Source organism: Coffea arabica, chromosome 5c (genome assembly GCF_036785885.1).
Source record: "Coffea arabica cultivar ET-39 chromosome 5c, Coffea Arabica ET-39 HiFi, whole genome shotgun sequence".
NCBI lineage: Eukaryota > Viridiplantae > Streptophyta > Magnoliopsida > Gentianales > Rubiaceae > Coffea > Coffea arabica.
The window spans coordinates 450,422-465,180 of NC_092319.1; the positions used below are offsets into that span (position 1 = coordinate 450,422).

General features: G+C 38.8%; 3 protein-coding genes across 3 annotated transcripts; 1 reads left to right on the top strand and 2 right to left on the bottom strand.

Moving 5' to 3' along the window:
• Window positions 1–692: 692 nt before the first annotated feature.
• LOC140007584 (ATP-dependent zinc metalloprotease FTSH, chloroplastic-like) lies at window positions 693–4,358 on the top strand. Its single transcript, XM_072050343.1, has 5 exons — window positions 693–2,336; window positions 2,864–3,110; window positions 3,204–3,387; window positions 3,772–3,943; window positions 4,031–4,358. Exons 1-5 carry the CDS (start codon window positions 1,041–1,043, stop codon window positions 4,250–4,252), a joined length of 2,121 nt encoding a protein of 706 aa, XP_071906444.1. The 5' UTR covers window positions 693–1,040; the 3' UTR covers window positions 4,253–4,358.
• LOC140007585 (serine/threonine-protein kinase BSK1-like) lies at window positions 4,221–10,065 on the bottom strand. The gene is made up of 9 exons (XM_072050344.1): window positions 9,370–10,065; window positions 9,049–9,184; window positions 7,991–8,124; window positions 7,707–7,812; window positions 7,033–7,118; window positions 6,076–6,264; window positions 5,460–5,624; window positions 5,265–5,378; window positions 4,221–4,750 (listed from the first exon to the last, which is right to left on the bottom strand). The coding sequence occupies exons 1-9, from the start codon at window positions 9,688–9,690 to the stop codon at window positions 4,499–4,501; spliced, it is 1,503 nt and encodes a 500-aa protein (XP_071906445.1). The 5' UTR covers window positions 9,691–10,065; the 3' UTR covers window positions 4,221–4,498.
• A 3,616-nt stretch (window positions 10,066–13,681) lies between these two features.
• Window positions 13,682–14,617, bottom strand: LOC140007652 (uncharacterized). Its single transcript, XM_072050575.1, has one exon. The coding sequence runs from the start codon at window positions 14,615–14,617 to the stop codon at window positions 13,682–13,684; it is 936 nt and encodes a 311-aa protein (XP_071906676.1).
• Between the last annotated feature and the right edge of the window lie 142 nt (window positions 14,618–14,759).

The following is a 14,759-nucleotide window of genomic DNA, read 5'->3' on the forward strand; positions in this document are numbered from 1 at the left end:
CCGGATAACGACTCGATTAAATTATTGGGTCAGGGATTAGCTGGTTAGATTGGTTAAATCGTTCTAAAAAATTCGCTGATATTAGCATAATGTCATAATTATTTTTATATTTTATAAGTTTTAGAAATATTGAAATTAAGTTATTGGCTATATTTGACTAATAATAGAAAATGTTCCAAAAATATTAGATTTGCAATCAAATATACACCTAATAATTATACACAAAAATGTAAGTTCATGGCTAAAATATGTTCATTCACCAAAACCACTTGAAAAATTAAATTAAAACAAATTAATGCAAGTTGGAATAACTAATGCTAAATTGATAGGATCGTAAGGATGAAAATATTTTGATTTAGAGATTATTCAAGAAAGCGAGTGATTTTAATACTTACACTAAATGGGTGACTTTTTAAATTCTTATTAATAAACGAATATGTTATAATTTAGAGAACTCAAATTATGATTGGGAGAAAAGAAAAAGAAAAAGATTGAGAATCGGGTAACTGATTTAATCGATTTTGACTGATTTTTTATCAAAGCGATTTTGTGCTACAAATCAGTTTGGGGACAAAAAAAAATGGTTCATAACCGGATTGGCCGGTTCGGCCTGGCCTAACAACACTACCGGTTTATACTTCATTTTGCTGTTCGTGGGGCAAGAAGAAACGAAAAAATAAAAAAATCAAAGCTCCCATTTCTGGTTAGCATTGAAAACACGTAGAAGCAATCCAAGCTACTCCCCAAACATATGGCTTATGTTGAACCAAAAACCCAACTTTGATCTTCCAGACTTGTTTCACAAATTTTCTTCATACCCTTTATCAAACCAAGCTCTCATGGACAGATATATATTCACTCCCTCCCCTGAAAAGTCCCCGGTATAGTAGTTGAGATTCAATCACTTTTATCTTTCGCAGCTCCAACGTGAAACTCCCCAAGCTCACAAAAAGAAAGACTCGAACTTTACACTGAAAACTGCCAGCATAGAGGAGTAGTAAGCCTCAACTGCGTCTGATTCAACCAATTGAACTTCCCCTATGGCTTCTTCCACAGCCTCCAACTTCTTGGGTACTCAAATCTTCCTCTCACCTCCGACCCCAAAGACAACTAAATCTTTGCCCAGAAAATTTCTTGTTCCCCAATCAATCCTTGGAGGGAAAAAATCCAATAGTATTTCACAATCCTTGAAGGATATTCCATCAAAAGCCACACTAGCTGCTCTACTATTTTCCTCAATCAACCCACGAGCTTTAGCCGTGGATAACACTGCCCCGCCAACTCTGCCTCCGGTAATTCAAGCCGAAGCCCCACAACCCAGTCCTTCAAACCCATCTCCCTTTTCCCAAAATCTGATCTTGAATGCCCCAAAGCCCCAAGCTCAGCCCTCCACTGACCTCCCAGAGGGGTCCCAGTGGCGGTACAGTGAATTCTTGAATGCTGTCAAGAAGGGTAAAGTGGAGAGGGTAAGGTTCAGCAAAGACGGTAGTGCCCTTCAGCTCACCGCCGTGGATGGCCGCAGAGCTACTGTAATTGTGCCTAATGACCCCGACTTGATTGACATTTTGGCAATGAACGGAGTTGACATTTCAGTTTCTGAGGGTGATTCTGGCAATGGTCTGTTTAATTTTATTGGGAATTTGCTTTTCCCATTTCTCGCTTTTGCTGGCTTGTTCTTCCTTTTCCGGCGGGCTCAGGGAGGACCCGGTGGGCCTGGTGGTCTCGGCGGGCCTATGGATTTCGGCAGGTCCAAGTCAAAGTTTCAGGAGGTTCCTGAGACGGGTGTGACCTTTGCTGATGTTGCTGGAGCTGATCAGGCAAAACTGGAGTTGCAAGAAGTAGTTGATTTCTTGAAAAATCCTGATAAGTACACTGCTCTAGGTGCTAAGATTCCCAAAGGGTGTCTTTTGGTTGGACCACCTGGTACAGGGAAGACCCTTTTGGCTAGAGCTGTTGCTGGTGAGGCTGGCGTGCCGTTCTTTTCCTGTGCTGCTTCTGAATTCGTGGAGTTGTTTGTGGGTGTTGGAGCTTCCAGAGTGAGGGATTTGTTTGAGAAAGCCAAGTCTAAGGCTCCTTGCATTGTGTTTATTGATGAGATTGATGCTGTTGGAAGGCAGAGAGGAGCAGGGCTTGGTGGGGGAAATGATGAGAGAGAACAGACCATTAATCAGCTGTTGACTGAAATGGATGGGTTTTCAGGGAACTCGGGTGTTATAGTTTTAGCAGCAACTAACAGGCCGGATGTTCTTGACTCTGCATTATTGAGGCCTGGAAGGTTTGATCGCCAGGTTACAGTGGACAGACCTGATGTCGCTGGCAGAGTCAAGATTCTTCAGGTCAGCTCCCTTTCTAGTAATCTACACGTTTTCATTCTGTTATTTTAGCAGCAATGTCATTGAAGTCATTATAATAGTAGCATGGACATAGACCGTGTGTGGTTGAGCATAGGCTTTAATTCGGAAGCAAGAGATGGTTGCGATCTAAAAGTGACAGATGCAAATGCACTCTATTTTGAAACACGCATCTTTAAGAAACACAGTCTGGGTTCTTTTTACAAGTAGATTGTGTTACAACGTAATATTTTGCTGTACCATAATGGAATCTGCCCAAGTTTGTCAAATACATTATTTGTAAATGCATTATCAGGGAGAAATATCTTCTGAATTTGATCCACCTACTTGGTGTTCTGGATACTTGTGCAACTTTAGTGATTATGTGACAGAGATAGTGTTGTTACTGTTCATGTCCTAAGTTGATTCTCAAACTCTTTCAATAAAAATCTAATGGGTTCCTGTAATGTCCGCCAACGACTAATTGTTTCATAGCATTCCTGATTGTACCATTAACATGTCTTGTGTTGCAGGTGCATTCCAGAGGAAAGGCTCTTGCCAAGGATGTGGACTTCGAAAAGATTTCCAGAAGAACACCAGGATTCACTGGTGCTGATTTGCAGAATTTGATGAATGAAGCAGCCATTCTTGCTGCCAGGCGTGACCTCAAGGAAATCAGCAAGGATGAGATTTCTGATGCTTTGGAGAGAATAATTGCTGGCCCAGAGAAGAAAAATGCTGTTGTCTCAGATGAGAAGAAGAAGCTGGTTGCTTATCATGGTATGGATGCATACTTTGCTGTCTATTGCTAATCTTTCAATTGTGAATTAGTCATCTCATTGATGTAATGCATATGGTCTATCTGCTTTACAGAGGCTGGCCATGCTTTAGTTGGTGCACTAATGCCAGAGTATGACCCTGTTGCCAAAATTTCAATCATTCCTCGTGGCCAAGCTGGTGGTCTTACATTTTTTGCTCCAAGTGAAGAGAGGCTAGAGTCAGGACTATACAGCAGAAGCTACCTGGAGAATCAGATGGCAGTTGCCCTTGGTGGAAGGTTAGCGTGCTATGCTGCCCGCTTCCTTAAACTGATTTATCTGAAAGGAAACTTGTTTGTGAATTATAAGTAAAAGGATCCAATGCATCTGCATTGCTCGTATATTCATCATTTGGAAAATGAGGATAGCTTATGACATATGCATATACAAGAAAGCCACAAATAACATCATATGTAATCCTTGCTTCATATCTAATCCTTTGCTTGTGTTGATATTCTTGTGGATAAGGAACCTTGCTTCTTCTTTTCTACGAATTTACCACATGCATTTCTCTAAATAAAAGTAGAAAAGGGGTTTTCGCACCTAATTGCTATTTAGTGTTTGGCATGTCCATGACTCAGCCTGAGGGCGTTATTGATTTCATTCTCGCCTCCATCATGCAGGGTTGCCGAAGAGGTTATCTTTGGAACCGAAAACGTCACAACCGGTGCGTCAAATGACTTCATGCAAGTTTCACGGGTGGCGAGACAGATGGTTGAAAGATTTGGTTTCAGCAAAAAGATTGGACAAGTTGCGATAGGTGGACCTGGTGGCAATCCCTTCCTTGGTCAGCAGGTGCTTGTTTCCTTCAAAATTAGATATGTCCGACTGTTTTTGTAATAAAAGAATTTTGATTGACGCCTCGTTTCGTTTAAATTGCAGATGTCTTCCCAGAAAGACTACTCTATGGCTACTGCCGATGTGGTGGATTCAGAAGTTAGAGAGCTCGTAGAGAAGGCATATTCCAGGGCCAAACAAATAATGACCACACACATTGACATTCTGCACAAGCTCGCTCAACTGCTCATAGAAAAAGTAACAGTTGATGGAGAAGAGTTCCTGAGCCTATTCATTGATGGCAAGGCTGAACTATACGTTGCATAATTTAACTCTGAAGACCCAAGCTCTGTTGTATTACAACTATACACATTGAGAAATTATCAATTACTCTGACAAGCTCGACTAAAAATTTTTTGAGCATATACCGCAATTTTAAGTGTGCCTCCCCCTCTATTGTACATCTTTATATGGCAAACACCTCAAACCAAATGATACATTGCAACTGTCAATCGTTACAACAACACAATTGAATGAATCATGGCTATAAAAGAATATTACACGAAGGCACAATTATCCTCTCCCACCCCGTTGCTTCTTTTCCTCCAGCATAGCAGCCTCATTCAACATATCAGCCGCATCCTTGTGCATGTCGAGCTTGGCAAGGGCAACTGCCTGCATGTAGAATGCTGTAGACCAATCCGGGTAGACACATTGCGCTTGCATTGCATCTCGAAGAGCTGCGTCAGGTTGATCGCACATAAGATAGCAAAGGCTTCGTCGTGAATAGACGGTTGGAGAGACCATGGTGCCGACATCTACGAACTGCATATAAAACCAGAAAAAACAGATGTGACCACTGTACCAATAAGGAACTACTTGCTAATTTCTCTGGCCCGTATATTTCCTTTAATGAGAGAAAAATACTTGATACTCAGGAAAACAGTGTGGTGTATGGCCGAGTTATCATGGTTTGATTGTAGTTAGCCATAATGAATCCTCAATCTTATATAATTATCAAGCAGAGCATCTGGAAAAAGAAAACCCAGGTGCTCTTCCATTCTAATATTGCAAGACCATCCAGGGGAAGGGGAAAAAATGTAAATTATTTCGCAATTTTTAACAAGAACCTACTAATTCGTAAGCATACTTTCAGACAGAGAAACAATATGATCCCAAAGTGAAGATTATGGCATCTCTGTCAGAAACAGTCAACAATTTTTAACTCCTAGGCAATCAACGATGCAGCGCTCAACATGAAGAGTTAGCATACAATGGCCAAAGCCAAACACTGAACTCTTTTGCCACCAGAACAAAAGCAAAAATAGTATAATATTACCTGAGAATAACAATCTATCGCAGACCTAAAATCTTTGTCGCGGAATGCCAAATCCCCACGTTTCCTTGCCTCCAACATATCTCTCATTTGCTGAGTCCATTCTTGGAAAGATAACTGCAGATTTGACACTGATTCCCTTAGAATATATATGTCTTAGGCAAGATACCATTGCATCTTATAGCGCAGATAAATTACCTCATTGGTACCCTCATCGTCTTTATAGTGTGTTGCTACCAAAATTTGATGGATAGCTGTGAGATCCATACGCGAACAGGCATCGCCCATTGGTGAAAGAGGGTGCTGTGGAGTTGCTGGTGTTTCATCATGCTTGGGAATTCCAAGCATCACATGTGATGGCACCTGTGCAAAATTTATAATTTAAAAGTGCAAAGTGGAATAACAACCAGTAAAGTAGCATAACTACATCTAGGATACTGTGTTCTTAGTAGAATATTGAAGTGCTGGAATTTTGGAGACTCTTGCAAAGAGCTCCTAATGAGACGTAGATGATTATACACATATAGCTTGGAGTAAATCAAATAACCATACTCCAGCTCCCAAAATAACCAAACTTTAATGCTTAAAAGGCACATTACATAAGCAGTGGATATACCATAAACACATTTGGAAACTTAAATTCTTCAGTATAAACTAAGAACACAAAAGGAAACATAAGATAACAAGGCCCAATTACTCATTCAATATGACCTTTTAAAGTCAGATTATAAATAACAACAGAAATAGCTCATCAAGGAATCAAATATCATTAACTTACATAGTACATAAGCAAACTTTAAAAAGTTCAACTTACATCAGATTTATTTTGCAAGGGAGCAAGTGTTGAGACAAGATCTTTGGTGTTTGGCCGATCCCTTGGTTCATATTGCAAGCATTGAGAAGCAAGATCAAAAACCACAGTTGCCTCTTCAGTTGAGAAGTTTCCCTCCAAATGTGAATCCATCAAAAGAAGTATGTTTTTGCCTCGTATCATATCTAGTGCCTGATCAATCATGGCATCCATAAACCGTAAAACAATTTCTCTAGGAAAAGCATAACCAAAAGACTCAAGGCACTCAGCCAATTACAGGTCGATATTTTCACCAAGCACAACATTAACTTTGAGGTGGTGATTCTTGTTCACCTCAAACATCAGATGCATTAAAACCATCAAAACTTTACGTGAAACATGATTTCTTTTCTTTTGGGACGAAGACGGAGACAATTCACAAACGCTTTTTTCATGATGTTGACCTTTGATATAAATGAGTCTGTTCTGGTCATTCCTTAGCTAGCTATCTAACACTATGAGGCAGTCTAGAAAAATACTAACAAAGTGGATGTATACATATCCTATTCAAAGAATGAAAGCACAAAGCAAAACTTTTTAGAGTGCATGTGGAAGCAGAAGGCTAAAAGAAGTTTCACACAACCATGAAAAATGAGTTAGCCACGTAATCAGTCACTTCACAAATCTAATTTTATCATTTCTTGACACACTGTGCACGTTCTTTGAGCAGATATGCACTTATTAAGGATGCATCTAAAATCTACTCAGCACGTCCAACTGCCCAAGTAGCAAGTGAATGCCTTCATTCCAGTATGAATATCATACATATGTGTGTGTGCACACATACATACATATATGATACATTTATGCTACAGTATAAATGTATGTAGAGAAAGGAATTTTGGGATAAAATTCCGCGAGACTCAGAAGGAACACCAGGAAGATGAGACAGTATTTTGTTATAAGCTACAAACAACTTACATGACTAGGAGGGATATGCTTCCCGCTTAGAAGATCTAGAAGGACAGTTCCAAAGCTGAAAACAACACTTTCTTGAGTGACCCTTCCTACATAAAACATAGGTTTGTGAATAGTCAACAATATCTCCAAAATCAAGTCAATACTGACCTCAAAATATGAAAACAACAAAGAAACCAGACATGCATTCAGATCTACAAAGACACTTGCTCAGCTAAAGAAAATGTCATAATGTGCACTAACTGCTAATTCTCTAAAAGACAAACAGCATGTCATGGCTACTGAATCATTGTCAAAAAACACCAAAACTTGTACAGTAATTTCTTTGCTGGAAAATGGTAATATAACACTAATACAATCCCTGTTTCCGGCATTTAACAACCAGCCCCCACCCAATTTACATAAACCCAAATAATTGGTGCTGATTCTTGAGCAAATGAGGGACAAATTCCAACTTAGTTTTAATTTCATTGGCCATCAAGAAGCCAAATCAAGAAGCTCAGAGAGATAACTAATTAACTACTCCTTTAATCAATTTACTTTCCAAACTACAAAAGTAAGAGTCTACTTAGAATACAAAGCAATTTTTTAGCATGTCATTTCACTAAAAGGGTGCAGCATTAGCTATTTCTCATTTCCAATTATAAGACAAATAACAGAAAGGAAAAAGTACTCACCATTTCTCAAATACTCAGGAGGCGTGTATGCTAGATTTGTGCTATAACTTTTACCATCCCGGCTGTTTTTCATTAATCCAAAACAAGAAAGCCGTGGGTCACCATTCTGCCAAAGACAACAGCCACATTAATGCATTTCTCGAATTAAAATCTAGAGCATCTGCAGGAGTACTGCTAAGGGCCAATATGGCAAAAGTTTGCAATTGAATAATGATGGTCACATGTAACAATAAAACATATTTCTACATGAGCAGGGAATAAAGTCAAAAGATTCATAACAACACCTCATCAAAGAGAACCCTATATGCGTTCAAATCATGGTACAGTGGACGACCTTCTGTACTGCAATAATCCAGAGCCTCAGCAATATACAAAGCTACCCTTAAACGCATGGCCCACTCAAGAGTCTGGTTCTCCCCTGAGAAGGAAGTTAAAAAGTGACCATAGGAAATGATGGAATAAGAAAATTATATTACTCCTTATCAGCTCCAACAAACTAGAAGAAACCATCAGATATCAACACGTGTTTTGCAGTTACATTGATATAGTTCCAAAAGGAAAGAGCACAATACAAAGTATCTTACTAGCTGGAACTTAGAAATCAAAACAAAGAAGTGCTAAGCCACAGCCAAGAGGAACAGAAGAGCATGAAAAGGGGGAAAGGGTGGATTTAGTACCCAAATAGTTGTGCTCGGAAATATCAAAGGACTTTTTGACATTCACTTGTCCCTCACAACGAATACATGAATAAATTAATGCTGACTTAATTTGCAACAATTCCTTTGATACATCCACATTTGATCTTAAAGTGGTAACATATTCTCCAAAATATGCCTTCATCAATTTGAAATGAAAATCATGTTCCAGAAATATGCTTATATTGCAAACAATTTAGAAACAAAAAAAAGTCATCCAGAGCTCTTCTCTTTCACGTGGCTTCTCTCATTAAAAATCCTGTCTTTTGGATAATAATAGACCTCATACTTCTACCATATTCAATAAACCCCAGTCATTCATTTCAATAAACCCCTTTGATTAGAAAACTCTTAAAACAGAACTTATGCACAACAGAAAAAGAACTCGTGCACCGACAAGAGGCAGCACCACTTTGAACCTATCCTCAGAAACCCCAGATAATAAAGCACCGATACCAAAAACATTAATTCGAAACTAATGAAAAACACATTATTGTTTTTTAAATAGATACAACCCAATGAACCAAGGGATATTCGTATGATAGAAACAGGATTTGGTAAGACTAACAACAGCTGAACTAATAAGGTTAACTTCTCCAAAAGTTGCAACAGGAGATAAGCATATGCATAAAAATCGAAACACATACAATGAAAAAGATGCTTGGCAAGGGTATCATTAGGCATAAATTCAGCTACAAGTAGCCTCTCATCTCCGTCGCTGCAGTAGCCTATCAAATTCGCCAGCCTCTTATGCCTCAATTTCCCAACACCTTTAGCCTCCTCCTATTAAAAAAAACAAAACCAAAATAGACATCAAAATTTGTTCCTTTTTTAAAAAAAAATTCTCCATCGGTTCCTTTTTTGAATCCCAAATAAAACCAATAAGAATCCCAAAACAATTGCACAAAAAGGAAAAGATTAAATCTTTAATTACTTAACAAGGAAGGAGGGAGGGAAAGAGAGAGTACTGCAAACTGTTTAGGGTCGGGCCAGGCCATTTTAGTAAATTTCTTAACAGCGATCCAGCGGCGATTCTGTAAGCGGCCTCTGTAGACCACATTGGGAGCCTTCTCGCCACTCTCGGAGACAATGAAATCGGAGCTGAAGTTATTGGTGGCAGCTTTAAGCTCAGCTAGGGAGAACTCCGAGAAGCCTTGTGCGCCAGCTCCTTCGGTTCCATTTGAAGAACGAGGATGGTGGGGTTGGCCGCCGACAGCTCCACCGTAGTGGTGTTGATCCTTGTCTCGAGGACGAGAGCCCATCGGGAGAAACGATTGGCAACAGCCCATAACTCAGTTGAGTTGAGTTGACACGACTCGACTAACTATAAAAAAAAAAAAAACAAAAAGGACCAAAAAAAAAAAGAAAAAGAAAACTCCCAAAACAAAAATAGGGGATTGCTCTTTTTCAATCCGCTTTTAACCTAGGAAGCAGTAATATGTTAGTAACTGCTAAGCTTTATACTAGGTAGAAAAAAGAGCAAGTAGTGGCATCACATATAAAAAATGAGGATGCTTTATTTTGTTTCGGAATTTATTAAAGAAATGAATATATGCACATCAGTTTATAAAAAAAAAAAAATGCTACAAATACAGCTAATAGTAGTATAAGAGTAGAAGGGAATGGCAGGAAGGGAGTTGTATTAAAACTGTCAAACCATCATCGTGTTTTAAGGTACTAAAAGTTTGCGTTTTATAGTACTGCTACTAGTAAGTACTATTAATATTTTTAAGTGTGTGTTTGTGTGAATAGATGAACAACAAAGTGACAAGGCAGTGCTTGCGTGCGCGACAGAGGGCTCTAGAGGTGGCAGGGGTTTGAAGATTTAGATAAAGGGCTGGGGTTATCAGTTATGGTGGGGTGATCGATTTCCAGATACCAAGCCACGATGATGATGAGGAGGTTGATGATGATGATGATGATGATGATGATGACGATGACGATGAAACTTTAGTGTGTAGCAGCGTGTACACGAGGAGCTATCGCTATCGCTGTCCCGGTTTGCCGTTTTTTCCTTTTCTCTCTTGTACCTCCTACCTTTTGATAGGCTTTCTGCCACTTTCTGCAGCAGACAAAAAAGTCTCTCCGTCTTTTTCGCCATTTCTCGTCTCTGTCCATTCATACTAGTACTACTTCATTCGTACTAAACGTGTCGTGTTTTCTACTTTTCTTGGCTTGTCCTTGTAAATTGAAAGCGGGAAATTATATTGGGTATTTTTGTCATTACAAAATGATGTTTAAGGGCTACTTTTACATTAATTCATTGCATTTGTAAAGGCCAAAAAAAAAACTTGTGTGGGCTCGGTCTACAGCCGCTTTTGTAGACCGATTCGTACACAATTTGCCACATAATAAATACTTCCTCCGTCCCACTTTGATAGTCCTATTTTTTTTTTCACACAGTTTAAGAAAAAGTAGTTAACTTTGTTGAAAAAGTAAATTTAGATTGCTATTTTCCTAAAATACCCTCACATTAAATATGGTACAACTTTATGGAAACTTGAATGGGGTAGGTTTATGGTAAAAAAAAATTAACTCTCATTAAATGGGGTAGGTTTATAATAACAACAACTTACATTGAATAAGGGTATTTTAGGTAAATTAAAATTCAACTGCATTCTTCAATTAGAAAGTGGACTACAATTTGTGACAGATGAAAAAGGAAAACGGGACTATCAAAGTGGGACGGAGGGAGTATTCAATTGACTTAATTGTGGTTCTATTCTTGGTTTCCCCACCCCCCTTATACCGCATATATGTAGAAATCAAAATTTGAGTCTCAACGCAATTTTCCAGTGCAAACATTTCTTCCACAAATTCCACCTCGCTTTGTATCATCTCCAAAAAGAAGAAGAAAAAAAATTGTAGACCCCTCATCTTTGATACTTTCTTTTTCTTTTTGATTTATTTGTTTTAATAATATTGGGTGTTGTACAAGTGGGTGGGTTTTCTTCAAAACTTATATGGCTTAAAAATAATCCGAAATCCTAATCGTAGGTGCTACGAGAAAGAAAGAAGACACCGGGGGAACACAAAGGCGGTGGCTGTAGGGTTGGTGGTTTTAATGGAACTAAAGGACAAGTTTCTCCGGTGTGTCAGGAAAGAATGCAGATTTTGGGGTTGGAAAGGAAAATGAGTTTTTGAACAAAGGGGCAATACTAATGGCTATTCATATTCCTTGCAGATGCTGCTTTCTGATCTCCATCGAAACGGACGCTGGATGGTGACGGTGGTACCATTACATGACAATAAGGAAATTGAAAGAGATGAGTAAGAGTCTGACGAGTGTGACTCGTCGGTCTGGTAGGCTGCTTGAACCATATCAGGAGGAGGCACGAGCATATAAATAAATTTTTTTTTTAAAAAAATCAAGATAATTTGGCGTTCAATGCTTACATCATTAATGATAAAATGACTCCATCATCCTTACAACTTAGGATATCTTACACACATTCGTGGAGAGAAACAATTAAAACATTTACTAATTGAATTGACCATAGCTTGGTATTTAAAAAAAAAAAAAGAACTAGGTGCACTTTTTTTCTATTAATGTACTTGACAATTAAAAAGAATGATATGTGATGTACCTGATAGATAAATAATAGGATTTAAATATGAAAAAATAATGGAGTTGTTGATAAACTTGTTCTTGAATCGATTATAAACTATGCCTTGTTTGGATTGCAGTTTTCCGTCGGAAAATTACGTTGTTTTCTGTGATCACATTTCTCTATTACCTTTTTTCCTCACATACATCAAATCGCTACAGCAATTTTTCCATGAAAAATCATGGAAAATGCAATCCAAACACAATTAACCATAATTTGACAGACCTCACAATTTCGGTCCCTCCAGGGAAGAAATGGAAAGATGATACTACTATAAACATATTATTATGAAAATAAAACCATGATGAGAGAAGTGAACATGGTCAGCCTTGACAAATCTGATAAACAAATGCAAGTCGTATCAGCGGGGCAGATTTAAGGCAATGCCAATTCATCTTTGGTCCCTTGAAAAGAATAATGTGTTATGATGAAAGGACCTTTTTATGAATTATGAAGGAAATGATTACATAAAATCATTAATACCATTATTGAAATTTCTAGCAGAAACACCAGGTTCGATCGGCCTGTAATACATAGTATTTATTTAAAGAGTTCTCATAATGAGCATCAATCGAGCGTACAATTAATTATGGAGAACCAAAGCCAATCATGTGCTTTGTTGCCTCCATATGCTAATCCAAACGCTCATGCACAATTTAATTAGTACTAAATTTTTTTTTTGTTTGTTTACAATTATTTTGGTTGTTGCCTTGCCTCTCTTCTTCTGAGTTCTGACGGATCCAGTTCCATATGTCAGGCTGCATGTCTCAGTGCGTTGCGTGCATGGTGATGCTGGACCGTTAAAACATCTGGCTAAGATTCTTCTTTTTACAGCCTCTTCTTTTTTTTTTTTTCCTTTCTTCGGAATACAATTTGGCAATACTATTGCTTGCTGGATGAAAATTAGCCTTGCATCTACAACGCTGCCTAAAGCACTGGCACTAACCGAACCAGATTTCTCATACCAATTGATCCAGACTGTATGCTTATTAAATGTTAACAGCATGAGGGATGAAACGATGGAATACTAACGTAGAACATCAAGAGGTTTTTCATTGAAAACGATGTGTCAATTGTCATGCCCACTATTTTATACATAAGCCTACAGGTTCTACCATAAATCAAGAATTTATGTATTTTGACAATTATTATATTATTGATAAATAAAAAGGACCATTTCATTGTTCTTAAAACAAAACCCCAAAAAAAAAAAAAAGAAGAAGAATTGCATTAAAGGTGTGATAAAATTTGGATAATAAGCTGTAATTGAGATTAGATGTACCCAAGTTTTTGTCGCTTTCAATTTGGTAAGTTTGCCAATAATAGGAGAGGAGGTGGAGGTAGAGCCAACCTGTACCTGTAGAGTGTAAAGGAGGTCACAGATGGTTTCTCAGCCAGGACGAAGAAAAACTGAAAAGATTTCATTTTGACAAGTCATTTGATTAGTTTACCGTATTCATCACTATTGTACACGTAGATGTGCCACGGCATGGACACGATTTGGTCAGAACTTCCTAATCTTTCTAGGCGGAGTTAACATAAGACAATTTTTTGACAGAAACAGAAAGGGAGGAAAAAAAAAAAAAAGATATATAAACAGAACAAGTTAATTAGTACTATGTCAAGAAAGGCTGCTTCTTGAAATATATCCAAGCGTCCGACTTAACTAATATTAGTGTGTGACAACGTTGAGGAGTGAAACCCTGGTGCTGATTAAACTCCTAAACACTCTCTCCCCACCGCTTCCAATCCCACGGATACAATCCTCCAATTCATGCATTATCTTTAACGTCAATTTCAACTCCTCTTCACCCTTTCTTTGCAACCCCCATAAGTTCTGAAAACTAACTTGTTGAAATTCTTGAATGCCGCCTTTAACGATAGCTATTTTTTTGCTGTTCTTCACCAAGCTGATCAAGCCTACACATGATGGTTTCCGAAATGCCAAGGAAACCGAGAGCCCATTGAAAAGTGCAGCCGAAATGGAAGCCGTAACCTGGATGGCGTCCCTGAGAACTCGAGCAATCTCAGCATCTTCCCCAGCAGCTGCTGGTGCTGGCGGGGATAATATGACTAATTGTCCACCGGCAATGGACTGGACGGAGGACTCGAGCTGGCCGAAATCTTTAGCAATTTTTTTCAAATTTTTCAAGTATAAAGCTGTCTTAGAATCATCTCTTTTTCTTACAGCCACCTGTGCCGCCAAATGCTCTTGTTTTAACGTTAAAAGCAACGTTTGGAAAATCCCATAAACATCGACCAAGCCCAGAAAGTCGTCTAGAAACTTTTCTATCAAATCATGGTTGGGGCACAAAGATTCGCGAGCCTGAGGGAGCTGGAGGAGATCATCCAGGGATTCTTGGACATTCGTGAGCTGGCTCAAGCCGTCACAGAGCCAGGCTGAGGTGCGGTGGTTATCGGGTTTAGAAGAAGATGCCCATGATTTAAGCTCATTGATCTCATCTCTGAGCTGAGAAACCAAGGGGTGCGATCTACAGGGAAGGCTGGTAGATCTAACGTGGTAGGCCTTTTTGGGCAATTTTGTGGAAGAAGAAGAAGAGCCCGGTTGGCTTGGAAATGAAAGGGATCTTCTGAAGTTGGTCACCATTTTAGAGGGCATTTTGGTTTGCTGAGTTTCTGTTCTGCGAGTGAACGAGAGATAGAGGTGTGGGGTGGGGAGGTTTATAAAGGGAAGACAATTACGCGGTCAGGGAAATAAATTAGAGACGCACGAGGGGGCAGGGCGCTTG

Excerpts from the sequence above, each read along its gene's own strand:
- LOC140007652 (XM_072050575.1), bottom strand. The coding sequence starts at position 14,617 with ATGGTGACCAACTTCAGAAGATCCCTTTCATTTCCAAGCCAACCGGGC.
- LOC140007585 (XM_072050344.1), bottom strand. The coding sequence starts at position 9,690 with ATGGGCTGTTGCCAATCGTTTCTCCCGATGGGCTCTCGTCCTCGAGAC. Across the intron at positions 6,265-7,032 it reads AGCATATCCCTCCTAGTCAT|GCACTAGATATGATACGAGG; the intron begins GTAAGTTGTTTG and ends ATGATTGATCAG. Across the intron at positions 4,751-5,264 it reads CGATAGATTGTTATTCTCAG|TTCGTAGATGTCGGCACCAT; the intron begins GTAATATTATAC and ends TTTTATATGCAG.
- LOC140007584 (XM_072050343.1), top strand. The coding sequence starts at position 1,041 with ATGGCTTCTTCCACAGCCTCCAACTTCTTGGGTACTCAAATCTTCCTC. Across the intron at positions 3,111-3,203 it reads GAAGCTGGTTGCTTATCATG|AGGCTGGCCATGCTTTAGTT; the intron begins GTATGGATGCAT and ends TCTGCTTTACAG. Across the intron at positions 3,944-4,030 it reads ATCCCTTCCTTGGTCAGCAG|ATGTCTTCCCAGAAAGACTA; the intron begins GTGCTTGTTTCC and ends TTTAAATTGCAG.